At 41.1% G+C, this 26,525-nt stretch overlaps 1 protein-coding gene across 3 annotated transcripts in view; it reads left to right on the top strand.

Annotated features, from left to right (window-relative positions):
- LOC122575336 (colorectal mutant cancer protein) overlaps positions 1-26,525 on the top strand; it is a 58,972-nt gene that overhangs the window by 3,241 nt on the left and 29,206 nt on the right. The window contains exons 1-3 of one of the 3 annotated variants that reach the window (XM_043744123.1): positions 10,607-10,933; positions 16,005-16,234; positions 17,052-17,188. In XM_043744123.1, the coding sequence (XP_043600058.1) occupies positions 10,851-10,933; positions 16,005-16,234; positions 17,052-17,188 (450 nt within the window). In that variant the 5' untranslated portion in view covers positions 10,607-10,850. Of the gene's footprint in view, positions 1-10,606; positions 10,934-16,004; positions 16,235-17,051; positions 17,189-26,525 lie in introns of those variants that run through there. The other 2 variants (XM_043744122.1, XM_043744125.1) reach the window with 2 other exon arrangements.

The raw sequence follows: 26,525 nt of genomic DNA, 5'->3' as shown, positions 1-26,525 counted from the left end.
TAAAGGCTTTCTGTAATTCGAGGGGCTCGGGACCGAGAGCCGACCTGGTGGAACCGAGATGGAAATAGAAGAAGAGGAGAGGAAAGGAAAAAAGAAGAGACGGAGAAGGAAAGTGGAAAGAGTGGAACGTTTTCGCGTTTCTCTGTGTGTAAAACTCGCCATTCCCGTGCTCTACCCTCGGAGAGATCGCTCTCTCGTTCTCGAAGAGCTTCTCACCCTTCGACTTGTACTACTTCTAAATGCTCCCCCGGAACGTTTTCCCCCTTGTCTTACCTCGCGATTACCGCTTCCCCTTTCTGCGTTGATATATCGTAGAAATAGGCAATAGGAATACGAATTTCCTGAGCCCTCGTCTTTTTCCCGCCTTCACGATTTTCTTCTCCGCTTTCTCTTCTTCCTTTTCTTTTTATTTCGGCGAATCAGTTTCACGGATCGATAACTCGCGAGATTATTCCGCGCGTCGAGTTGCAGAAAATTCCGCGCCACGAGATTGCAAGTGAAAATGAGCGTACGTCGGAGAGGTGGTATCAATATTCTCCACTACTTTCAATTCTTCGTGGTATCTTGGTGGAACGTAATCTGCTGTTAATGTATTCCGTACCTTCGTGTTACTTGTGGCGTAAAAGCATAAGAAGGTAGACTGACAGCTTAGCGAACTAACTGAATACTTTCCATGCAAAATTAATTCGAGGCGTCGTAATTGAAATTAATGAAAATTCATATGAAACTCGATTCAGCGCAATGTAGTCGTGTAAAAGTAAAATTTCTTGTATTTTCAAAAATAGCTCAAGTAATTTATTGTTATCGACGATATAGTATTGTCATAGCTCTTGAAACATAATCAAGAATCCGACGTCTGTCCGACTGGAAGAAAGAACGAAAGTAGCCAAGGAAAATTGGAAAGTTAGCCGTTACTAGCGGAGCAGAAGGAAACGTTATAAAGCATAGTCGATTTACCGAATCATCAAAGGTTTTTCCTTAAATTGAGGAAGCTCTCGGGTGCCCTTTGTAGCTCAATTTTCTCTGATTCTCACTCATCCCACGCAAGCACACGTGACTTAATTAAGCCCGCGGACTCTCCAGACTGAAGGGTGCTTCAGGTTAAATTCGTTTCTATGGCACGGAACACACTAAACATTCTTTGCTTCGTACGTACCTTGCACACGGTCCGAAGGACTGTTTCTTTAATGCGCCGCAACAATACCAAACTCTACTTAAACAGGAATGAAGTTGAAGAGAGGGAGAGACACGACTGCCACCATTAGTCGAAATTCAAGAGAGCAATATTTCCTTTGCTTTTCGAGATTCATTATTGTCCGTTCTCCACAGCCTCGTTAACCCTAGCCTGGCGAGATTCGTGTGTCCCAGGCACCCTGCTACGTCTCGTTGGCTTTGTAAGCTTCCGTATCTCCGAGCACCGGACTCCCCTTTCGAAACTCGTGCACTACTTGGTGTGCATCCAACCGGATGCATGCCCACGAGATTGCGAACGAAACCGAACGCTCAAGTGCATACTTGCGTGACTTGCCTCTGCGTCTTGCCCCTTCTCCCTTCCACCTTCGACTTCCTTTTTCATCCCTTTCTCTCGCACTTTATCCTGACTCGGCTCTCTTCCCATTTTCTCCTTTCCTTTCTTCCACCCATTTTCTACAGTTTTTCCATCGTCTTCTCCTTTTTCTTTTCTCTACGTTCCACTCCTGTCTTCTCTATTAGCTCGTCTCTCGTTTTCTTCTCCCTTAACTTGACTCTGTTTCCACCTCCTTTCACCCCTCTCTGTTACTTGGAACGTCTATCGTTACTCCGACATAATTGTCTTTTACAGTTGTCATTACTTTATATTCTTAGGGCTCGTCCTCTCGGTTCAATAAATCCACCCTTTCCTCCCTTGTCTTTACTTTTCTGCTTCGCTCCAATGTAGCTCGCAATCGTCTCTGCTCTTTCTCTTACGTCGAACTTGAATCCTGGAATGATTAAAGGGAAGGCATCCTTTGCTTTGCTGGAAAAAGGCAAACACAGGGAAGGATCGTTTGTATTACGAGTCCTTGATTGGACAGATATCGCGAAGTATTGCCAGTGCATTTTCCTAATATTAAGAAATATATCGACTCTGAGCAAGATATGAAAAAACTGTTATTGACACGCACGCTTCCTGTTTTTACCTTCACGTTAAACGTTCTCTTCGAACGTTAGACATCTGTTTTGTTTACTAAAATGAGAGCAACATTGAAACGTAAAAGTTTACGAATCGAAGCAGGTTTAACGTCTGTTCGTTAAAACGCTCGCTTTTAAAGGATATTTTTGACCGAAATCAGCTCTCCCTTCGTCGTTCGCATAATGCTTGAAACCTCCGTCTTTCTAGGGTTAACCCTACCTTCATTCTGTACCTTACGCAGTTCCTTTGGACGTCTGGTAGGAAAGCAGTTTCGCGTAAATGTGCCTTGTTTGGTACACGAGTATGCCATAGTCAAGGCCAAGATCAAACGATCCGGGGCGAAATCGGCTTAGAAGAAGAGGACCGTCTGGATGAGAAGGGTGAATCTCGTTATCGAAAAACGAAGTCCGCTCGAAGTCTGCGAGATGGAGAGGCAAACGAGCGATTAAGTAATGAAAGGCGGTACGTAACGGGAGATCGCGATATTTGCTCGCGTGACTAGCCGGTTTATGGCAGCCATTGTTTACAACGGATTTTAAATCGAATAATCACCGAGTCACGTCAGACGTTGTTTATGCAGTAATCGGACGAGGACCATTGGACGAAATTGGTCTCTTTTCTTTTTCTTTTAGCTTTTCAAATCACTCGAACATTGCTCGGTTTCGTTGCTGTAATCATGGCTCGCCTTTACCACAGTCTATCGCAGTTTGAACGCGGTTGCTTTTGCGAAAGTTCAAATACCAAGATCTTATTGATTTCAGTGTTAGACGTTCTGACTGTCGAAGGACCAATTACGTACTTCGCCATCAAACGCTCGAGTCTTGCCCTGTTGCTCAGTTATCGAGCCGCGTTTCCATCGAAGTTTCCAAATTCTGCAACGTTCGTTTCTCAATCCAAGACATTCCAATTTCTCGAAGTAGCTCGGAATTTACACTGTCGATCAGTGAAGGATAGTGGATATTTATCAGACAGCTCTGTGTATCCACGTAGTTCATGCAGAAGTCGAGCAGTGCATTTCTTCCTTGCAGAAATTTCTGTGTACGTATAGAGTGGTTTACGAAAGTATCCAGGCACTCTTGCAAACTTTTTATGCAAACCTCGTTGGTATTGTAGAGACACGACTATCGCGATTGTGTCGATAGAATTTAAAACGGATCTGAAAATGTATATAGAAGTTGCAAAATATTTGTTGGAAGCGTACATTTCGTAAAGACCACCAAAGTATTTCAACAGTCAACTATTCGCTATGTTAATAAGCTACAATAAGTAGCGAGACCATCTATGGCACTAATCGTGTGTTTAAGACTGGTGGATTCATGCTTTATACTAATTTTTCGCTAAATGTACGTTTGCAATAAATGTCTTGTAAATTCTATGTACATTCCTGTTACGATTTATTACCGTTACGATCACTTTATAGTTCTAACAAAATTTCAAAAAGTTTTGTATTTTCGTGAGCCACTGTACGTAGAATGTACACAGAATCTATCGATCGCCTGCGAGTTTCGATAATTTTCCATCCTCGAACTCTCGTAAAGCACAGCGAAGGAAGCCACTCCCTTCAAAGAGTTTCGAACGATACAGAATAAAATGTTTACGGGTCGCGGTTGGTATACGCTACCCTAGGCCCTAGGATATTGTCGAAACATCTACGGTACCCTAGGGTTACGCGAAGGGTGATCGTGTTTTATGGCAAGTGACTCACTTCGTCTCCGACCCTCCTTTCATTTCACTGTCTCGATTATTTTCGCCTTGCTTCGTGAATTCGGCTACGTTTGCGCATCTCCTTTCGAAAATATCACTCTCGTAGAAGGTAGCTCTAACCGGAGTCTGTTTTGCATTTTCTATCTATCGCATCCTGGCAAACGAATAGAGAAAAGGTATCGGAATCGAATGCCAAACTCGTTTCTTACGTATCACTTTCTTAATATTAAAGATAAAATTAGTTTCTCAACGTGGAAACATATTTTTTCATAATTTTTTTATTATTTCTTATTTCCATTGTTAATAATAAACGTATAAAGAGAATAAATTCTACTTATTTTAACGATGTCTCAAACGACTGAAACTGTAACAAGAAGAATAGTGTTTGCATTTCGATTAGAATTCTCCCTTCGTTCGATTTAAGTATTCGATGAGAAATAGAAGATCATCTTGGTGCACTTCTTGTATTAGAATATTTGAAAATACAATGAAACTGCATACATCAATCAACAATACAAGAACCTTATCCCTGTTCCATTGGAATTTTAATCCGAGTGGAAAACTTTGCTCGACGCTTTCAAGGCGATAATTAAGCGCTAGATGGTATCTTCGTGGTTGATTTACGAAGTTGGAAATCGCTAGTAGATTCCTCTTCCATAAGCATCTTCTTTCGCTTTCTAGCGTATCGTGCAACGCTCGTAAACGTCCAAGACGAATGGACAAAAATGACTGGCCCTTTCGTTACTATAATTTAAAGATCCTCTCGACCCTTGACACTCGATTAACCACGCAGTGCGCGCGTGTGGATCCTTGCGGTCGGCTTCGACTATTCATCCGTTCTTCACCTGTAGGGATATTCTTGACCTGCCCGAACCTCTGCACGCAACCTGCCATGTAAATCCATCGAGAAATCCGTTCCGTAGGAATTCCATGCATTGGATATCAATAGCAAGGTCAGTGATTTCCATCCCCAAAAAGTAGATCAGCTAACGGCACAGAATTATTAATTTTAACTTTCATGTAAAAATATTTTTCATTCAAATTGTTCGCCATATAGGATGTATCGGACTTAATCAACCAAGCCTCGTGTTAATATATTTCATGGGCGAAACGTATTTTATACAAACATTGAAGCTTTATTGAAGTATTATAATAAAATATCGAGGGAATAATATGTGACATTTTATTGTAATATTTTTTTCAATTAATCTACGTTGTTTTATTTGTTGATATTGCAGTTATGAAATAAAATATCAACAATTTGCGTAATAGCTTTTTTATTTGTGCAGCGGGCTGTTATAAAGTATATATTATGCGTTAACGAATAATAGTAAATGTTTTTTTAATACTATTACATTTATTGAGTTCAATCTGCAATATCGTCCGATTTCATATTAATAAACTCTCATGTATTCTCGTATTTTATTCCGATAAAATATCAAAACAATGTATATCAAACAAATATCGATGCGAGGAATCGATTGATTTTGTTAGAGGAGACACAAATCACAATGAATTTCGTATAAAAACAGATGTTAAGCAACTTCATCAATCCGTTTATTTTAAAAGAAGAACATATTTTTATTCTTCTTCTCCTTTGGAATGCGTGTTGCGAAAAAAATCACAGCTACGTTTATATAACGTCTTTCTTTTATTTATGCTCATGAAATATATTGATAAAAAATATCGCAAAGATCTAGAACACCCCATATATTAAGGAACATAAATTAAATGTAACTGGATACTTTCTATCGTTTTATAGAAATTTCATAAAAGGGTTGAAATTGGTCATGACATTCGCTAAAATTCTTTATACGCTACCCTCCGGGTGGGTCATCAAAAAGCTCGAAAATTCCGTGTTTTAATTGGCCATTTGATAATTATCGAATTCCCGCATGGCCAGCCTTTCCCCGTTTGCTTAATTACGTGTCGCACTCTCGGTTCATTCTCCATTTTTCCCCTGTCTCATGGTCGGTTCTCGTAATTTCGTTACCGGGTTCGATTTTCTCGCGATAAATTCCGAAAGCTCGCGCCATCCAGTTATCGTTATTTACATTTCTCCCTCGTGCACCACTTCACGTACCAACTGGTGCCACGTGCGTCTCGTGCACAGCTTCGCGACTTCGCGATAAGCGTATTGTAGTTTTCCACGCGGAAAAAGATTGCCTGTTCCATGACGAACGACCGGAGAAAAAAATGAAACGAAAATTGGCCGGGCCGTCCGCACGCTGTTTCTCATCCGGACGAGACTGTTAACGATGATCGATGTTGGCCAGAGAGACCAACGAACCTTGCGGAAATTGGCACAGTCGTTGATTAGACGAAGCATTCGTGTTTAAAGGTTTCTTTGTCGCATGGTTCAAGTTCGAAGTGTTGGATTTTTAATTCGAAAAGTTATTCGCGACGAGAATGAATCGATAAGAGGACCTATAGAAGCTCCGTGTGATACGGTGAAGTTTCACTGCACGGCGGTAGGCGTCGAAGCGAACTCTTTTGAGCTCGCGGTAAAGTATTCATCGTCGAGTTAAAAGTCCATCGAACGGGTGTCGACGATCGTCGAGTCGTTACAGCAGAGACGAGTGTCGAAGCGGAGCGTTTCACGCCGTTAACGATCGGGAACGTACGCAACATTGGCCGACGAGCTTACAATTAACCCCGGCTCCCGTGTCTGAAGCTCTTCATCGAACGCGTAACCACTCCGTCTCTCTCTCTCTCTCTCTTTCTCTGTTTCTCTATCTGTCTATCTCTCGATTCGTCGTTGATTACACGGAAATCGAAACCCCTCGAAAGGTCGACGGACAAAAAGATAGACTGGAAAGGGAAGGAGATAACGCGATGGATAACGGGCGACAAAGGACAGACGGACGAGTACGCTGGCTGCTGGCGTTGGGGTGCGCGAAACACGCGATGTTCTCGCAGTGAAAACACGGCATTAGGTAATGTTTCGTTTCTCCACGTTCCTCCCTTTCACGTGGCGGAAGCTACGCCACCTCTCGCTCACCTTCTCCCTCTTCTGCCTTGGGCCTTTTTTGTTTTTAATGGTGGACCTATTCCAGCGTATCCAGCGGGAACAGCGGAGCAACTGAAAAGGGATTGCCTGAAGGAGACGCGAGCCCTTTTATGCACGGCGTGCCCTCTTCAAGGGCGTGTACGGACGAAATAGAGCGGAACGCGCTTAACATGGAATAGCCGTGTCGCTTTTCATCAGCTGGCAGCAACCCTTTCCTCGTTATTTGCTCAGTTTTTCGGCGTTTCCGCGGCTCATTCTAGCCTCTTCCCCTCTGGGCGCGTGTAACCTCGACCTGCCAGTGCGGCCTCGACTCAGCGAGGTCAAGGGAAGCACGTTCGATAGTTGAGAATAAACTCTGTTCTTGAAACTCCTATCTGGAATATGGATGAGCGTGTGGCTCTCGCCATCCGACTGATTGGTCCCTCGTTTTTATACAGAGATATGTAAAATCGACGGAAAGTGAACTTTTGAACTGGAAAGAGTTCTTCTTCCTTTCTTCCCCGCTCTCTTTCTGTTTATATCTTTATCGAAGATCTTTCTTCCTTCACGATGATCCTTATCAAAAAGAATACTTACTTTCCAAGATTTTGTTGGAGATCATAATTATCATCCTTCTTCTACTCGAAGATTATCCCCTGTGATATTAACATTGTTATCTTTATAACAGATGATTTATCAGAGACGGTTAATCAACCGCGGATTTTCCGCATTTATGGGAAATTTGAAGGTAGAAAAGTATACAGAGTATGCGTAATATGTAAAATATCCTAATTCTAGTACAATATGTAACACATGACACAATTTTCTACCCATGTCGCGTCTTCCTAATTATATTCGTAGAAAGGTGAATTTGCATAAATATCCGTAATGATAATAACCAAAGATAACTTAACTTTACTCGAATACTTTACGTTATATGTATCACGCTGTTACAAATTCCAATTTAAATTGAACCCACTCTTGATCCAACGTTTATAAAATTAGGATGTCGTAGAAGCACTACAAAACGCTTAATCACGTAACATCTGGTAAAAGAGATCATTCGCAGTCCCGCATTCACGGTAGAACGATTCTCTGGAAAGGGCTCGGCATCGGTTTCGCGCGGTTCAACAATGAGACGACACTTATTGGGCCGGTAGCTGCATTCTGCGTTGCTTTTGTAAGCCCCAGCCCACGATGACATTCACCCGACGGAGGAGAGCTTTCCGATACAAAGGGGACTCCGCGTGCACGCGAAACTACGAGCTTGTAACGAGTTGCTCGTCGCGTTGGCGAACGATGTAACGTCGGCTCCGAGACGTCCACTTTTGCCTGGTGAGATGGGGTTCGTTCGTTGTTCATCGTGAGTGCGCCGCATTATGGAAATCATTTCACCCGTGGAAACGCTCTGCAAAGGCAAAACATTCTCCCGTTCGCCGCTCTTCAATCCCTTTTTACTCGCAGCCTCCAGGTTGTTTCCCTCGTCGTACTCTTCTCACTTTTTCTTGCATTTTTTTTTTCTTTCCTTCTTTCCGCGTTTCGCCATTCCCCGTTGATAAAATAAGGAAATCCATATAGCCAGTCTAGGTGGGAAGATTTAATTTAGCATCTTTCTTGTCCACCTTGCGGTGTAACAGCCTCCTGATGGCTGTTAAACCTTCGAAATAAAAATAGTGATTCGGCAGTCACGGGATGAGACGGTAACAGGGTCGACGAGCTCTTAACGACATCACACGTGCCCTGGGACGAAGCTGGAAATTGGATTTTCGGCCAATCACGCCGTGTACCCTGTCCAGAGACTCGTTTTTCTTTTGGTCATCCGGTGAGTTTCATAACCGAACCGACTATCTCGTCTCTTTTGCTTACGGAAATTTTTTCCCTATCGAGCCAGTCCCGGAGTGAGCCGACTCGAGAAACAAAAATCGATGACTCGAAATAATACGGCTTGATGTTAATCCGCTGCTTATGATATATCTACACGCTATCTGTCGTGCGCAGTTCACGTCTATTTGACGATCTGACTTGATAACAGTTTTTTTTCCCAAATTCAGCTACATATATATAAAATATTGTTCCTTTATCTTTGGTTTATCGAGGTAACAAGAGTCTAGTTTTTAAACAAAGAAAATTTAATCACGTAAACCGTCTTATCTTCTAGATGTACGATTAGTTGAGATTAGCTCGTCGTTGTATACATTATATACATGTAATGCCATTACATGTTTATCTGTTAAAAAAGAACAATGAACCTTGTATCGGCATGAATTTATTGCAACGAGAGAACGAACAATTTTATAGATACGATATAAAATTACGAAAAACGTGGCAATGGATCATAATTCAACCACAGTATAAGAATACACATCAATGATCTTTTACGATGAATTTTACTTTGATTTAGACGTTAGTCTGATTTTTTCGGTAGACCTAATTGACCATCGACGTCTAACTTACGTATTGCACATTATCGAAAAAAGTAGCACTCGCATACAGTTTTGAATACTCGATGCTTCGATTAAGAACCTCGCTATATTAATCGTGGTTGCTATAGCCTGATATACATAAGCTGCGCCGATATACATAAGCCTTATCAGAATAAAAATCAATCATGTAACTTTCATCTGCCATGTTGGATGCCCGGTTGTTGTGCAACAAAAACGACATCGCGTATGAAGAGTGAATCCGCGCTTCTCTCTCTCTCTCTCTCTCTCTCTCTCTCTCTCTCTCTCTCTCTTTCTCTTTCTCTCTCCGTACATCCGATTGTTTCACAATAACCGCGTTTCCTGATTACGAGTTACGACTACTTTCTTCGTCCAGAGTCACTGCGCCGGATGCACAATGGTGCGAACTGAAAATTACGCGGGCTGTTTGGCAGATTCGTTTCCAGTTTTGAAGACAATGCACGGAGAGAAAACGTACGCGGTGTCAATGACTCAAGACGCTCCTACTGTGCAGCCTCGTTCGTTGCACTCCGCCATGCATCGAACACTGTTTGCTTTTCTAACCTGACTCTTTGTCTTCTCTAACGGCCATCTCATCTGTTTCCTTGACCCTTTTAGAACTAGTGGAATAACACGGCTCAAGGTAACTTTTAGGAAAACTGCTAGGATTTTATAATTTATCTGATATCGCTGAGATCATTATTTGCATCAGCTTTTACATTTCATATTTATAGCATCGGTTCTCGTAGTCGTGCGAAATTATTCATACGCTTAAAAGTATCTATTTATACGTGGATCTCGCTGTTAATTAACAATAAATGCTATATTATAAATCCTATAATTAATACCTTTTGTAGCCGCTGTAACATATCGTGTTTGACCTAATTCGAGTAAAATACGCTTCTATATCGTAATGAATACAATGGTGGTACGTTACACAGTGTAACAACATATTCTGTTTCAAAAATTATACTTAACCTATTTTCCTTCTCATATCTCGGTGAAATATTCTCCTTGTTATCACGCTACTATGGTCTTTGACTGAAGAGAAAAATCAATCTCGTTAAAACCAGCAACTCTACTTTTCTACCACTCTTCATCATCGATGTACGTAGTTTCCGACTCCTGAACGACTCTCTTCACAAACTAACAACATCGTAAGATCGCTATTTGTTACGATATACGTATCTGGATGATCTCTCAATCGACACCAGCCACAGTTTTGCTAATGAAGCGTCGAGCAGTTGACTACGAGCCAGGCGGGCAGGTGAGACGAGGTATGCGAGAGTGTGTTTAAAATAAAGCCGCGTGTCAGCCGTAAAACCGCACACGGGACATCGAGTGACACGCATCGCGGTGGATTAAGTCGCGTTCGTTTCACGCTCGCGAGCAATCGCGTCTCTCTTTCTCCGGCTCTTTTTTTCCCTCCTCTTTGCCGGTGGAACCGCGATGCAGCACGACCCGCGTGCAGTGGCACTCGTTGCATCGCTTCGACCAGACCTTCAAACCGTGTCCGATTGCGCGTGTCATCGGTCGAGATCGCGGCCCACGCCCGATCACGGGGATGATGGAGTCGTTGAAGACCTGGGAATCTAGAACGTTGGAGAGGCTGTCCCTTAGAAAACTCAAAAGGAAGATGTCGAGGCGGTACGTATCTCACTTTGCCGAACGAATTACTCGAATTACGTGCAAATTTCGTTCTCGCGTTGAAGAAACATATGCGTAGTACGAGTAATCTGAATAAATTGTTTTACCCAGCAAAGGCAGAATAATGGGTAAAAGTTGTGTAAATATAAATATAGCAACTTTCGTACTGTCGTCTCAGTATAAAAATGGATTTGCGAACGTACTTTACAGAAGATTATACGTGTGTTAGAAATAGGAAGGTTTTCATGTTAAAAGAGGAAGATATTCTATCATAACGCTATAAATACTTGAATTTCTTGAAACTTATAAGATTGTACGTAGAAGCGAGTAGAAGAGGAAATAGCATCCAAGCAAGATATTAAACAGGTCCTTGGAATTCTCTCTTATAATCATAATGTTAAAGAACGAAAGGATAAGAGAAGATGGGAAAATAGTTTGGCTATTTCTCATGGCGATACGCGTATCGCAACATTCGTATAACGAATGCTCGTTTTCATTTAATGTCAACCAACACTTCCACATACTTACCTCCATCTAGGATAGTCTTTGAAGAATGCCATTTTTGTCTACGTGAAATAAACGTCTAGAATCAAAAGTAAGAGTAACCCATTTCGTGTACATTCGAGAGGATAAAATAGCTTCTCTGTAAATAGTACAAATATTATTTGCAACATTTGCTTTACGAAATCCATTCAACGCGATCCACCACGAATGAATACGCGTCTCAATCATAATTTTACAATACGTAGAAATGAGAATGGTATACGAAGATACGTGTATTGCGTGTGAAAGCAACGGACGAAACATAGCGACGAATCGTTCCATTCATACGAAAGATACAGTATCGCTCATTATCAGTCTCTTGTGTTAGTCTGTCAGCCTCTCTCTTTCTCTATTTCTTAACTAGGAAACAAATGATCGACATCCAACTACTTTATTGTATAGTTGGATACCGTATTGCGTATATGGCCCTATTTCAGTCCTGAACGTGTATCTCGTACGCATCTCGTGATCTACATGTATTTCAGAGAACTCAGAGACGTCTGTTTCGATCGACGTTACTTGCAGTTATTTTATACGTTAAACTTGCAGCGAAGATAGCCTCGCAAGTATCGACAGTCGCTGCCCTTTCGCGATAAAAAGCTGAACTCCGTCCGTGCAAGGTTGGAGATCATCTGACGCTTGCGAAACAAGAATACCAAAGACACTGACCATGTCGATTATCAGCTTGCCATTTGACTAATTTCAATTACAAACAATAACGCCTACTGTTCCTGAAATTAGCCACAGATCAATTCTCTTTTCCGAAATCACGTCGTAGGCGACGGTTAAAAGTTAAGGATGCGACAGGACGAACCCAAATAGTATGAACTGGCTAACGACCCATTAAGCTCTGGAATCGAACGAGAGTTTCCAGCTGTGGATCGAACACTTGGAGACGATGCTTAAAATATTCGGAGAAACTAGTACGAGTAGGTGGGTCGTAAAGAGATCATAGATGTCTGAGAAACGTAAAATCCCAGAGTCCACTGCTTTCACTTAGAACGATTTTACGATTGTATTCGAGTTTGGCCAGTTAAGCTATTAAGCCAAACACGTAACAGGTTTTCGCTGTTAACCCAAATCCGTTTTTACGAAGTTGTAAGAACGAGGAGTCTCGAACCGTCTCCATTCTGGCTGTACATCGTACAATGTATACAGTGTACACTACTGTACACGCGGATGCTTGTTGGCTCGGAAGATCTCGAGTGTGCTACTTGCGTCTACGCGCTCTCTCGCTTCTTTTTCACGGTGTCTCCGACTTGAGTAGCGTCTCGCGGGTACCTCGAGGAAATCGGTTCAATGGTTTGAAGAGGCGGCAAGGTACTGAATGGCACTCAAACGTTCGCCTGGCTTCACGTGAATTACATAATGCTTACGCATTGATTGCGTCCCGTTAATCACGACCGGATCTCTGTGTCGACGCTCTTTCCCTTTTTTGTTTCGTCATCCTTTTGATTGCAATTTCGCTCGTCTCTGACTTCAACGCCCATTCTGCCATGAATACGATCGAGTGTGAAACCTTCTGCAGATTCTTTTCTTCCTTTTTCCGCAACACTTTCCATTGAACGAAAGTTGATTAAAATTGTGTGCTATACGCTACGTGCTGAATAGGAGAGCGCAAGGTGTGGCTGTCACGGAAATAATAACGCTTCTGCAGTTTGCAGACCGATGCGATTCCTTCCACGATCCACGTGTTCGCGTTTTACACGTGCTTGGGCAAACATAGAGGCACGTGGAATTAGATAAACTCGCGTTATTCGATCGGTATCTTATTTCACGGCGCTTCTCGTACCCACCGTACGTCCCAAAAAAGAAAAAAAATAGCGAAAAGTTCCGTGACGGGACGAGGGAAAAGTTTCTGCGAGAAAGTTTTCGTCGCCACCCCATGTTCGTCCCATCGAGTTCCCTTCTTTCTGCGAATCGTGAATACTATGGTATTTTTGAAGTAGATCTGGAAGAGAGAAATAATTTACAAGATATTATTGGGCAAAGTCATATCTCAGTGGATACTTTAACGGCCAAGTTATCTCATACTGTGCTTCAAAACGACAGAATATGAAAGGTTTTGGAATTATTACTAGAACATGAAAGGGGATGAATCTACATGCAAAATAAGCTGAATATGAAGAGTGACATTCTATCGTATGAAATCCTATTTTCGGATAAACTGATATCGAAGATCTGTCGAGAACTAGTACATTTGCATTGTGATATCCATATTGCTGTTCGAATTTATTACATTAGGCAGCGAGGGCGAACAACGAAGTAAAAGAATCTTTCTCGCTGAAGAATTTTCATTTATTCGCGTAAAAACCGTAACATTCCGCGTATCTTATCGAGCGAGTAATTAATTTTATTATTCAAGATTTGCAACCAACAACTTTTTTATTTACAGTTGCTCCCAAAATAACGTAGAAATTATAAAATTACCTGAATGGAACAGAGGTTGTAGTTGATCTTCCCTAAATGATTAAATAGTTTAAATTGCATATTTCCAGCAACTTTCATTGTGATTTTCCCACATTTAAATTTATAGGTACGAGGGAATCGCATTAATAATTCGCTTATTCGCGACGACCAATAATTCGGTTTTCATCTGTGTGTAACACTTCCACGTTAATACCAGGACTATCAGAGTGCCGATGAACCGATCAGGTCGTATTTTCATAGAAATTTTATAGATTTTCATAATTATTCGTCTTTTTCAAATATACAAACGAAAGCTTGTATCTCTTATTGCGTTCTAAGCTTCGTCCTATTCCCAGCACTTTAATTCCTTTGAAGCAAGTTTTATACTTCGGGCGTTAGTAACTCTAGTGTTAAATCTCATCCGGACCACGCCTTTTCCCTCGCATCGCAACAAAAGACGTCAGCATTCACGGAGAAAGGAGACAGAGAGTCGGTTTTAACGATTTTCTCCGAATGTCCGTGTCTGCTCCGTGTAGCCGATGAATCTTTAATTCCCCGTTATCGATCGCCCCTGTATGTCCGTCTTCCGCGTGATTCCCCAGCGTTCGCCGAGCGCGGTGACGTTTTAATCGAGCCTCACCGATGATACTCCATCCTGCTGTCGAGGAAAATTAAGAGGGACCCGCCGTTGCAGAGACATCCGGACACCGCGAACGCGACGTTCAATACGGTTTATGAGCGTGGCGATTTTAATTAAGTAGCTTAGCGGCGCGAGCCTGCTGCCTTCTCCGTTGTTTCTGCGTCGTCGGCCGCGACGTTTCTTTAATCTCGCGAACGTCCAGCGAGTACTACGGGAGAGTACCATCTTCGATTTATGAATTATTCAGCGAATAAATTATTCATGGCCGTAGGAACGTAGTTATGTGGCCGCGTTTCGCCAGACGTGTGATCGCCTGGAAAAACAGGTGACTTCAGACCACGTCCCCGTCGGGTCAATGGTTTGACGTTAATGAGAACCGCGGATGACAAACTGCTCGAGTAGAAGGGAGCATCGAAGGGAATTTGAATTGCCGCAGGGACGTTTGAATTTTTTACAATTACTCTGATTTATGCTGTCGTCCATAAGTCTTCGGATGCTTGGTATACTTAGAGCAGGCATCAATGAATATTGTAATTATAGAATGAAGTCGATATCTGATAATCATACTATTACAGTCGAACCTTGGTAATTCGAGTCTCTGTAATTTGAAATAATATTTTAATATCGATATAGTAACGATACTACAATACGAATCCTTCGTTCGAAATAATACTACAATTTTGTTCCTTCTTTTTATACTCCGCTGTGAAAATCTTTACAAAACCGTCACCATAACCGAAATTCGAACAAGCCCAACCTTTGCAGATCGAGCTTTATCTCTACATCGTTGTCTCTACAGCTTGAAATAATAATGATAAATGATAAATCGCATCTTAACTTGCTATCTGGCCTACCACAGTCAACCTACGTATGCTCGTTGTACTTCTAGCCCTCTCACACAAACTATACGTATAACACAAATAATCATTTATTTTTGTAATTGAATAATTGATCTGTAAAAGTTGAATTTGTCTTTCCTCGAAGCTCTGCGATTCGAAAAATGTTAGACCTTGTACAGATCCTCTTTAAGTCACCCCCGTTCGTTAACATTGACCTTGGCAGGACTTTACCTCGATGTAAATTCTCATACTATCTGATTAATCAATTTCTCGATTTTTGTTGATTATAAGAATTTTCATAGAGTTAGAACGGAAGAAATAACAATGAATGTACGATTTTAGAAGAAATTTTGAAAACGGTCGTTTGACCAGGCCTGGTAAGGTTAGTGTTAAAGCACCGATACTTGAAAACTTCCATGAGACAATGCCTCGACGACCGAAGAATTTAACCCTTTCTTTGAAATTGGCAAATGTTACAAGAAAATCAGTAACAAATTAGCAAGTGATTTATGAAGTAGAATGTATTTTATATTTAAACTGCGTGGAATCGTGAAAGGTTGGCAAACGCGACGATTATGTAATTCTGCGATTGTCTGGAACAGCTCGAACGAAGGCTATTCTTTTCTGTTTGAAATTGCAGTCAGGATCTGCTGACGGTATGCAGAGAACTGAATCTGGAGAATTCGGTGGAGGAGTTAATGAGAGAATTGGGGGCGGACGAGCACGGTCGCATTTCCTATCAAGAGTTCCTCAGGTGTCGCTTGGCTCTTCGACCGGAGATCGAGGCTCTCAGGTCTGGCAAGCACAGAACTAGTCCTCATCATACGCACACGCCGGAATACTTACCGACTAGCAGCGACAACAGTCTCGGTAAGCTCTTTCCTTTTCCCTTCTTTTCGTAAGTGGCAGGCATTTTCGCAGAGACTAAATTTGAGAGATATTCGTTGTTGGTATTTCAAAGATAAAAGAAAGAAAATTATGAATAATTATATCGTTTTATGCGTTTAGCGTTAATCGGCCAACGATGGAATTCTTTTGTTATTTTCGTGGAGTCTGCAATTTTTTGATGCGAATTTATATCTCGTTTTACGTGCAATATTGCGTCATACAGAGTGTCCCAATAATCGTGGTACAACCGGTCAGGTGGTAATCCTGCGTGGAAAAATAAGTCGAAAAGTAAGAACATTTTCTCATTTCAAACTTCGATCTCGAAATAGGTGAGCCTAAACGTGGACAGTATCGCGATTTCTTTCTACTTTCCTTTCTTCTGTATTTAATTTGGACGGTTTTATAAATAAGGATATAATTAATACTTCAGTTAGTACACGAAGCAAACCTTAACATTCTCAATCTTTAAAGTGCAGGCACCCACAGAAACAGAAGTTTCATAATTCGAAACTTCCAGTATTAGTACACGCGTAACTAACGAGTTTTCAGACTCATCTCCTTCGACTTATTTTTCCATATGGAACATCGCTCGGCCGGTTTACCAGGATTTTTAAAACACCCTATATATGTATAATGTTTCAAAACCTGTCAGCCTCGTCGATCTCGGATAAACACAAATCTGAATCAATTTGGACATCCGATTTTAGTCTACTAAATTTCCTATTTTCAGCCGTGATTTTGATTTTACTACGTTGAACGCAGTTCAGCACGGATGATACGCTATTTCACTTATGTTCAGGTACCGTATCTGGACGGCATGAACGCTGGGAATTCGATAGCGGAGCACGCGATCTCTCGCCGGAACCCCATACTCTACAGAAACTAGTGGAAGCTGCCGCAGGGGGGACTGGAAACATGCTAGACTTGGCAAATAAGGTGAGCTCGTACGATTAAAACACGCTCTTATCTACTTTGTTTTACCAAATGCGAACGTTTGAAATTATTTTATCGAGTTCAAAATTCACTTATCGGCGCTACGGCTTAATCTACGTTTAAAGTACAATTACAAAAATGTAACCAAACTAGAAAAATATAATGGACTGAATAATTCAGTGTTCTCGCAGTGTACTTAGGTATTTTGTAACGAATTTCGATTCAATTACGGCAAACACCGTAATATGGTGAAAAGTAATTCCTATTTGCTGTTTGCCAGTTGTTGAACGGTAATCGATTTTCTTGAATTAATTACAAAGATGGAAACGATGGAGAATTTTACCTTGGTACACGATACACAGTTTTACACTTACGCGCGTTAAACATTTTTATAAGCATTCGAATACTTTTGTGAGCGATTGTATATATCGAGCAATAAATTTCTCCATTTTTCATTGATGTATCTATAGATTGCCAAAAATGTTACGAGAACGATTGTTCAAAAAATGTAAAGATGAGAATTCATAAAGAAATAGCTCTTGATTAGATAGATTTTATATGAAAATAACACCTTGCGTGCACTTGCAAAAAGAAATACAGCGTGCAATATTTGATTACTCCGATGTATTCGTCAGAGCATTATTTCTATTTCGTTCGAAAATCCACTGGTAACCATAGCCTAATGTTGATGTTGTCTGAAACGTCTGCTTCTCTCTATCGCCATTACTCAGCCGTGGAGAGTGAAACGTGCGAAAGGAAAGGAAAGATTTCAAAGGAACTGCAGCTTTATAGAGCCGTAGCGCGAAATTGCCAAGTGCGAATTACCCCTCGTAGACCGGCAAATAAGTTTTCTCGCCAGAAAAACGCTGCTTCTTTCAGTTTCTTCCCTCGCCCGTCTATGGGACCTCTTGTTCTTAACCGGCCACGTTGGTACGTCTTTACCTCGGTCCCACGAACCACGGGAATTTCCTCACCAGCTGCAATTAACGACGTTTCAAATGCCACTCGAACGTGATCCGCCATTATATAACGACAGATTGCACGATCCTCGTCGCCTGTCCCCTTATCCCCCTGGGATAAGTTTGGCGAATATCTCGACTCGTTAAAATTGTTCCAGTTTCCAGAGAATCGATAACTTGAATGCTATAGCGCAGTCGTTAATATCATGCGATTCCAGCTTCGTCGTTGTTTTTTACTCATACGTAAATAAATAAACGAACGTTGGATTTGTTAATTCTAAAAGTGATGATTCTTATATATCTTATACATAACGGGACTAATTAATTGCTGGTCAAATACATAGAATTACGTAAAATATCATGGACCTTTGATATTAGGTTGTCCTAAAAGTTCCTTTCTTTTTATAAGGAAATAATAGATGCATTACATTTTCCGTTTTATATTGTTTTATATTGTTCTATTATTGTAAAATGGATCATATGTAATTGAATAAAATAACATAAAACAGAAAATGTTGTGCATCTACTATTTCCTTATAAAACGAAAGAAACCTTTAGGACAACCTAATATTTTCATGAAATCACGTGTTAATTTTAAAACGACATATCGTATGCACCAACTTGGTATTCGGTAAGGTGCTACTTCTATGCAAATACATTACTCTTAAATTTTTCTTAACTGTAATTACGGCTGATTAAATAAAGAAATGAGTGTCATAGCGTAAACGTAGTAAAAGTGTAGAAGGAAAATAGCATTGGTTTACAAGGTGCAGACGATGTACGGTGGTAAAGCGGAAACTGGAAGCCATTCAAAGCCGAGAGTCAAGAATTAAACAAATAATAAATAAATTGGAATCGATTAGAACAATCTAATATTTAGAACGTTCGTACCTGAATTATGGATTTTTATCGCGCATGTTACTTGGAAACTAGGCTCGAAAAGAATTCCGGCAAAGAGGGTAGAGGATCGCGTCGCAGGATAAAAGGCGAATAAAAATCGGTCGAATTCCAAAGCGGTGAAGAATTATCGTGGACCGTGGCGGTCGTAGGAAGGAAACGATGAACGGGGGAGAAGGAAAGCGCGGAGAATGGCATACGGCATTTACTGCCTATAAATAACCGTTATTACATAGTACATTACCACACCGAAAATGCGAGAAAGCAAGAGCAAACGTTTAGCCAGCTGCGCTTGCGGAGGTGAGACCGCGAGACCCGAGGCAAAGCAACCTGAAGTGCGTACTTTGCCGGGCGAAGAAAGGCATCTCTTTCGACTGGGCGAGCCAATGGAATAAGGTTAAAACGCAGTCAGCCAGCCAGCGGCCGCGAGATATGGTTCTAACGACCGTCCGTGCTTTCAAATTACCTCGAAGCCAAGTCCAACCAGGCCGCTTTCAGAAATTTTGGCTTTCTACAACACTTTGTTGTATCGTATTCGTCTTTGATATTTCGTAATCACAACAGGAGCATTGAGATCGAATACTTTTCTTAGTGCTATTCGCAGTGAAATGTAAAAAGTATTCGTGTAATTAATTCTACAACAACTTCGTTTGTCTTTGATATCTCATGATCGTGTCAACAGTTTAAATAACCTTTGAATGTCATTTACAGCGAAGGACAAAAGTATTCGTACAATTAGTCCCGCGATATCTCGTCTCGAGAACAGCAAGAGCTAATTAACCTTCTTCGATGGTGAGAACAATTTAATTAGCAGATAAGCAAATCTTGAATAGGTGGCCGGCAAGTGGTTTGAAACACCCGCGCAGGATCACTGTTCCTGCAAGGTCGCCGGAAGTACGGTCTGGCCATCGAAAGTAGACGTTCGTACGGCTAGTTTGGATCATTTCTGCGGCTGAACATTATCTTCTCTTGCCAGGAATTTGCATGATTACGCGAATAAGAGTCAGGTTCGTCCCGGTCGTAAAAGACTGTTTTCTTTTGCCGCAAGGAACTCGAATTTTCGACGACTGTTCGCGCGCGTGGCTCGCCTATGGGCGATGATCTCGTTAGCTGTCAGCCTGTTACCGAGCCGGAATTTCCATGGAAATAGAACACTGGTCGCAGAGGTGTCAACATTGTCGGATAAACGTAATGCTGTCGTTAATTCCGTCCCCTATCTGACGGAGATCGTACGATTCGCGTGGAAACGCGTAACAACGCGATCGCAGACCTAGCGGAAATTAATTCGCGTACTCGTCCTTCGGGCGATTTCGCCGCGAACATACTAATTCGAGTTATTTGAATCGAGATATGGGAACCATAGCGAGGAGTTTGCGCTGCAGAGAATTTCATACGCATCGTTTCAACCGGTGAATAAATTTTACATCGTCGACCGACGTCGATCATGGATCGTGTCAATAACTTGCTAAGTGTGTGTATATTTGCTCGGTAAATACAGCGAGCCTTTTATGATGATGAAACTGGAGGTTTCACTAAATCTATTAGACGATTTATTTTACTTTGGATATTATATGTATCTGCATATTTGTATAATTTATTATACTATATTTGATATATTTTATATATACATATTTGTAATTTGTATTTTGTACATTTTTCCTTAAAATTGTTCCAAAATGGATAAATATCCGCGGTCTTACGATGACAATATGACGTTCGATCCGAAGAAACCGAAGATTCGGCACTGATGCTTTACACGTTGAAATCTGCATCGTGGAACGCGTTATAGCATGTGTAGACTGCTTATAAGACGCGGGTACGCATGGTAGCGGGAACTATCCAAAGAATCTGCAACGCGTGCTGAAGATATATTTGCCAGGAGGTCGTTCAACCGGAGTTCGCCAACGTTTATCCTGAACCTGCCGATAGCACATTATGGGACGCGTATCGATTTTACGTAAATCAGTGATATAACGTTGCCGGCTACCCTTAATGGGATATCGTTAGAATTACTTGAGAAATCGAAATGCTAAGAGCAAAGAGACACGATGTAACGATTTCTAGACTTCTCTCTTTTCGGATTCTGCTCTGCGTAGCAGCGAATGTTCGTCACGGGCTTCATTCACCTAGCAATATTCCACAGACTCGGTTTGCCAGACAGACAAACCTCGCCCACAGCGAAACTTGCGGTAAACTACGAAATGCACTTTGCCGTCTTGGCGCTAACAAACGACATGGAAGTCCGCAGTTTCCGTCAAGCTTTAACTCCCGACTGAATCTCCGGCTGCTCTTTTCCTTCTGACGTATTCTACCCGCGGCGTACACCAAAGTTCGCACCAGTAGAAAGCCACCGTGCGGAATCGATCTCAAGAACTCTGCAAAATCTTATCTTCGAGGACACTTTGTCGCGCTTGGCAGCGCGTGTCGCGAACCTTCCGCTTAATTATTCAGGAATTTTCCTTGACTTATGGGAACCATCCGGACTGACCTACTTCAGCTACGTTTTACCGATTCCTCTTCCAGAAGAACTTGCAACTCTTTGTTCGTCGCTTCTATGATTTTCAACTTGTATTTCCGAGTGACACTGCGTGACTGAGCAACGTGAAACTTGATGCATTGCGGAGAGAAGTGAATTTAAAGTACGAAATCTCGGCTTAAGATTCAGGCGTTTGAAACATATAGATTTTCGCTGTTGCTCAATGCTCCGTTTAACAGTTAACACAAATTTTGGGTATTTCATTTTATCTTGTATTCTACCTTCTCCGTGGTAAAGATAAAAATTATTTATTACAGTCCAATTTGTATTATGTACGTTATATTGCACGTTCTATTTCTCCAGCTGAAAGATTAGATTTTCTGAACTTCCTGTCATCGAGAAAAAGATTACATTGCTAGAATCGCAATCGATGTTACCATGTGCCTGCGTTCCTTTCCTCTACACGAGAATGTAGCTTCGAAATGTTTTCTACACATATAATACTCCCGCTTAAAAACATCGTCCCGCTGGAAAGACCAGAGGGTCACATAAAATTTTCTTTTAATACATCGTAAAAGAAGTTTACCACGCTGTTTTTTTCTCAGAATTTTTTCATTATGCCTTCATCTAGATAAGAAAATCTTCGGTACACGTCCTTATTAAGCAGACTGTATAAAACTACTGTATGGTAGCTGGATCTCGAGGAAGGAACTTTGCAACATTTTTCGTGTTCTCGTTTAGTATGGCCGCCGGTGCAGTTACAGTATGTGAACTATGCGGCCCCGTATGATTCCAGATAAGCCGAACATGGCTTATTACAGATACGACAGATTGAATTAAGCAGCACGATTATGGTATGCTTTGTATCCGTTATCGCTGGTCCACGATACATAGAACAGGACAAGGATTTGACCAGGAACAATAGCTTATCAAACTTGTAATCTTATATCGTACGGGTATCGTCTCGGCAAAGCTGATAACTTTCATGAAACGCTATTGGGGTCATTGATCGATAACTCTCCCGAGGAGTGGTGTCCCCTGTTGTCTTTCCATAGGAAGGAACCTCGATGTCGTTCATGCCTCTTACCGCGAGCAATTGTTTTGTTCTCATGGCCAAACTCCCCATTGAAATTCCTTCGATCCGTCCACCGATTTCTCGGAAATTTCCATGAATTTCGAAGTGCTACTTTGCATTTTCTGTGTTAAACCACTCTTCTAAGTTCTAAGTCCTAAAACAGTGGCGATATTCACCCTTAACTTTGTTGTATTCTCCCCGCGTCACTTTCCACGCGATTGCTTTTCTCTGACTTAAAAATAAGCTGAGAAAGTATCTTAAGCTTATTGGTGTGATCTTTTATTTCAAATATTTCTTGACGATGTTAAGTATATTCTGTTCGCTAAAGTGACAGGGAGATTGATATATAAAGATTTAAGTATCGTGAACAGTTTGAGAGACAGTCGTGACTAATCAATGTAGATCCTAAACAAACCGAAGCTAGGTCAAACATTTCGAGCTCGACTGACAATCAGGTTTGTTTCAATAATTAAATATTCCTACAAAATACAATTTAACATAAAGGCGCAGCCTTTTTGATATTCGCAAACAGTTGGCCGTCTGCTCGTGACCTCTTTGCGTACTGTTGGCAAATATGTTCGTGGTACAGTCACATTTATCAGCGAATCCAATGAAACTCCATTTACCTGAACTTATCGGAAGTCGAGCGCTTTATATGCATAATTGGATCTCTGCAAATTTCCCTGCTACCTACTATTTTTCGCTCGCATAATAGGAGCTCACATTCACATGAGTGAATTCGACCATTAAATTTCACTTAATCGAACATTAATTATAAAATTTCGTTCCAATAAACGAACTTCGACTGCACTCGCCGTCAGAATACGCAAAACTGCACGTGAACCCAGCAATTTCTCCAATTCATCCGCACGCGATCTTCCACGTCACGCGCAAATCAATTTGCAATATTTACACGACCTAAACGGTATCGATCGGTGAAATGGCTCAGTCAGATTGCAGAAGGGCAACCCGTTTCCCTCCTCTGCCGCTATAGGTCGCCATCACGGCAGGCAGCATGCGATCGCCAATAAAAATCCGTCTGATTTCATCGAGCTAGAGATACCCAATGTCGTGTACGAGCTTTCCTGTTTGGTTCGTGGGTGGAGCACACGTAACGAAGCTTTAGGTGTTCTCCAGTTCTTTCTTGCTTAGCTTCTTCCAGGAAAGACAGAAAGATCGTTACTTTCCATCGCCCAGGCCGGTTTCCTTCCCCGGATATTTACTTCCGGCCTGTCTTCTGTCTCGAGAATTTCATCCCACCAAGCCAGCCAGTGTGTGTTAAAGGCTCGAGACGAATTCTTCGGGAAGGCATCGCGACGCAATAAACGCTGCGAGGCGTCTTGCCACGCAGACGACGATATATCGACGCACGCGCGAAACTACCCCGGCCGTTCTCGCAATTAACGGGAATCTTATTTCTTTATTAACGCGTCGTATACTCTGTTGTTTACTGGCGTTCCGCTTTTATAGGCGCGCCTCTACACCTATACCGCGCCGGTTTGCCTCGTAAATTCACTTTTCCCAAGGACGTTCCTTGGTTTCAGCGAACGGACAGAGGAATTTGACGCAGTGATCTTTTGATTTACGTCGACTGGTATACAGATCTGTAACCCGCGTTTCGTTACATTGTTTTTAAACTAAATAAATTGACGCTCAACGATGTAAATGATTTAGGTAATATCGTCAGAAAGAAGCGCGCGAATACAATGCAATATTTTACAAGAATTAAACTTGCGATTATTATTTGTAAATATTACTTGAATCAATGTTGCGAAGTAACATTGTGCAGGATCCGACTTGTCGAGTTCCAAAAGAAACAGGTCATTCTTAATGAAAAATGTCATATACCCTGTGGGTTTTGGTTCACCTGTTTTTTTTTTTTTTTTATTTATTTCAACAAGATAGATTCTACATTGTCATAATTGGTATAGAGTGTTAATTCTTTATTTTTCATATATCTCTTACTCGTACTTTTACTCGTACAGGCTACAGGAGGTGTGTTCAATACGACGACCTTCCTCCCATAAACTCGAATCTATTCTACTCGAAGTTTTCAGGATCGTTGCCAGTTCGTTCTTGTAGTTTCATTTCTGATACTGTCACTTGCATTCTGTTTGTATTGCTTGTAATGCCATATCGGCGTATTCTACGGTAGAAAATTTATATGGCATCGTGAATAGAAACCGAATCACTGAACTGAAGTTGACAGCTTGAAACCAAGAGTCGGACGTCGGACTGATGTAAGTGTTGTAAACATTCTGCTGCTTCCCCTTGCCTTGTATTTTGTGCCACGCTTGAGCAAGGTAAACAACAATTACCTGGAAAACGAATCAAACAAGACGCATAGTGTATATGAGTTTTTTCTTCAGAACGACTTACCAAACATACTCGTAAAGTTATTCGGTTTCTTCCTGGAACGCTCTGTTTATTTACTTGATTACTATGGACTTTTATTTAGAATTTAGCGTACCCTAACGTTATAAATATCGTTATAATTTTGCATTAAAGTAACTCATGGCACGATCTTACTAATCTCCAGTTTCAATTGAATTTATCGTACAGCGATACAATTTTTCAGAAAATTACGAAACAAAGATTTGATTTGGCGAAATTGTCGAAGCGTACTTCCTTAAACGCCTGTCAATATCGAGCCATAGAAAATGGAATTTGAATCTATTATTCGCACGAGCAGTTTGTATCAAGCGGAAAGTAAACGTTTCTTTTCTGTCTCTTTGCAACTGGCGGAGGACAGCGTTAATTGAGAAATTAGCGAAGTTAATTAAGAAGCCACACCCGGTCTATCCTAATTGCGCTAATGCTATACCTATCCTAACCCAGACAGCTAGCCCCTTTTTTCCTTAATTCGAACCCATTCCCCGCCGAGAATTTCCGCAATCTCGCGAACCTCCGCCCGCGATTTGCATATCTTTGCGAAGTTTTCTGTTCTAGAAATCTGAATCGATGTTCGTTCTTGCTCGTTCCCATTCTATTTTATCGGTCTGCTGAAACTTCACGACTAAAATCCCAATCTTCCCGACGAGCAAGGACGATTCATTTCCCAATGGGACGATGAACCGTTACTCGGATTGTTTAGCAGGCCCGATAGGTGGACAAATATTACGAACTGGCAAACAGGTGTGGCGTACGCCATTAAAGGACAGTTGTCGTGTACAAATACTCACGACAAGATATTTACAGAATCGAGAAAAGTTTAGGAAATTTTGGATTACTGGTGGGAAAGTTAATATTGGTTTTTGATAAATACTAAGAAAGTCAATTTCAAAATGGTCATGCGATAGCGGCCAGAGGAAAGTTTAAAGTTGCTAAGTTATTTGCTCGTGTATATCCTGACACATGACACTGACAGTTTTTGTACAAATTTCTTCCATCATGTTACTGACAGTCATCTATTCTGGAACATACGTATATTGCTAGATTGTGAATATTTATGCAAATTCATATTTCCGTGAATATGTATTATTTATAAGATGGAACCCGAACAGAAAATTGTTTTATCTGTTAAATACTGTAAACGATATTGTACTTCAGATAGTATATATATATATATATATTTCTTTTTTCACATACTGTGTTCAATCTATGTATCTTTGCATTTTGTAATCTGATAAATGCAAAAGTTCGCAGCCTACATGCTATATTTATTCGCTACTCTTGTCACGTACAATTCTGTTTTGTGAAATACTGGTGTTTTTCTACCACTTTCTGTATCCACAGCGATGGACAAATGGAAGTTTAAAAATTGTTGCACTATGAATTTTAATATCTTTCGTACTATACTAATATTATATTACCGTATTGGTAACAGTCATCTTATCTATCGTATATATTATATTTCTTCGTTGCTCTTATCAAATATAAATCCATTTTGCGACATTCTAACGTTTTTATATTCCTTATTTTGTAAACTTTCTT

The sequence above is a fragment of the Bombus pyrosoma genome, linkage group LG15 (assembly GCF_014825855.1).
Source record: "Bombus pyrosoma isolate SC7728 linkage group LG15, ASM1482585v1, whole genome shotgun sequence".
NCBI classification, from domain to species: Eukaryota; Metazoa; Arthropoda; class Insecta; order Hymenoptera; family Apidae; genus Bombus; species Bombus pyrosoma.
The sequence above is the reverse complement of the archived record's forward strand: the minus strand, read 5'-3'. Positions and strand labels throughout refer to the sequence as shown.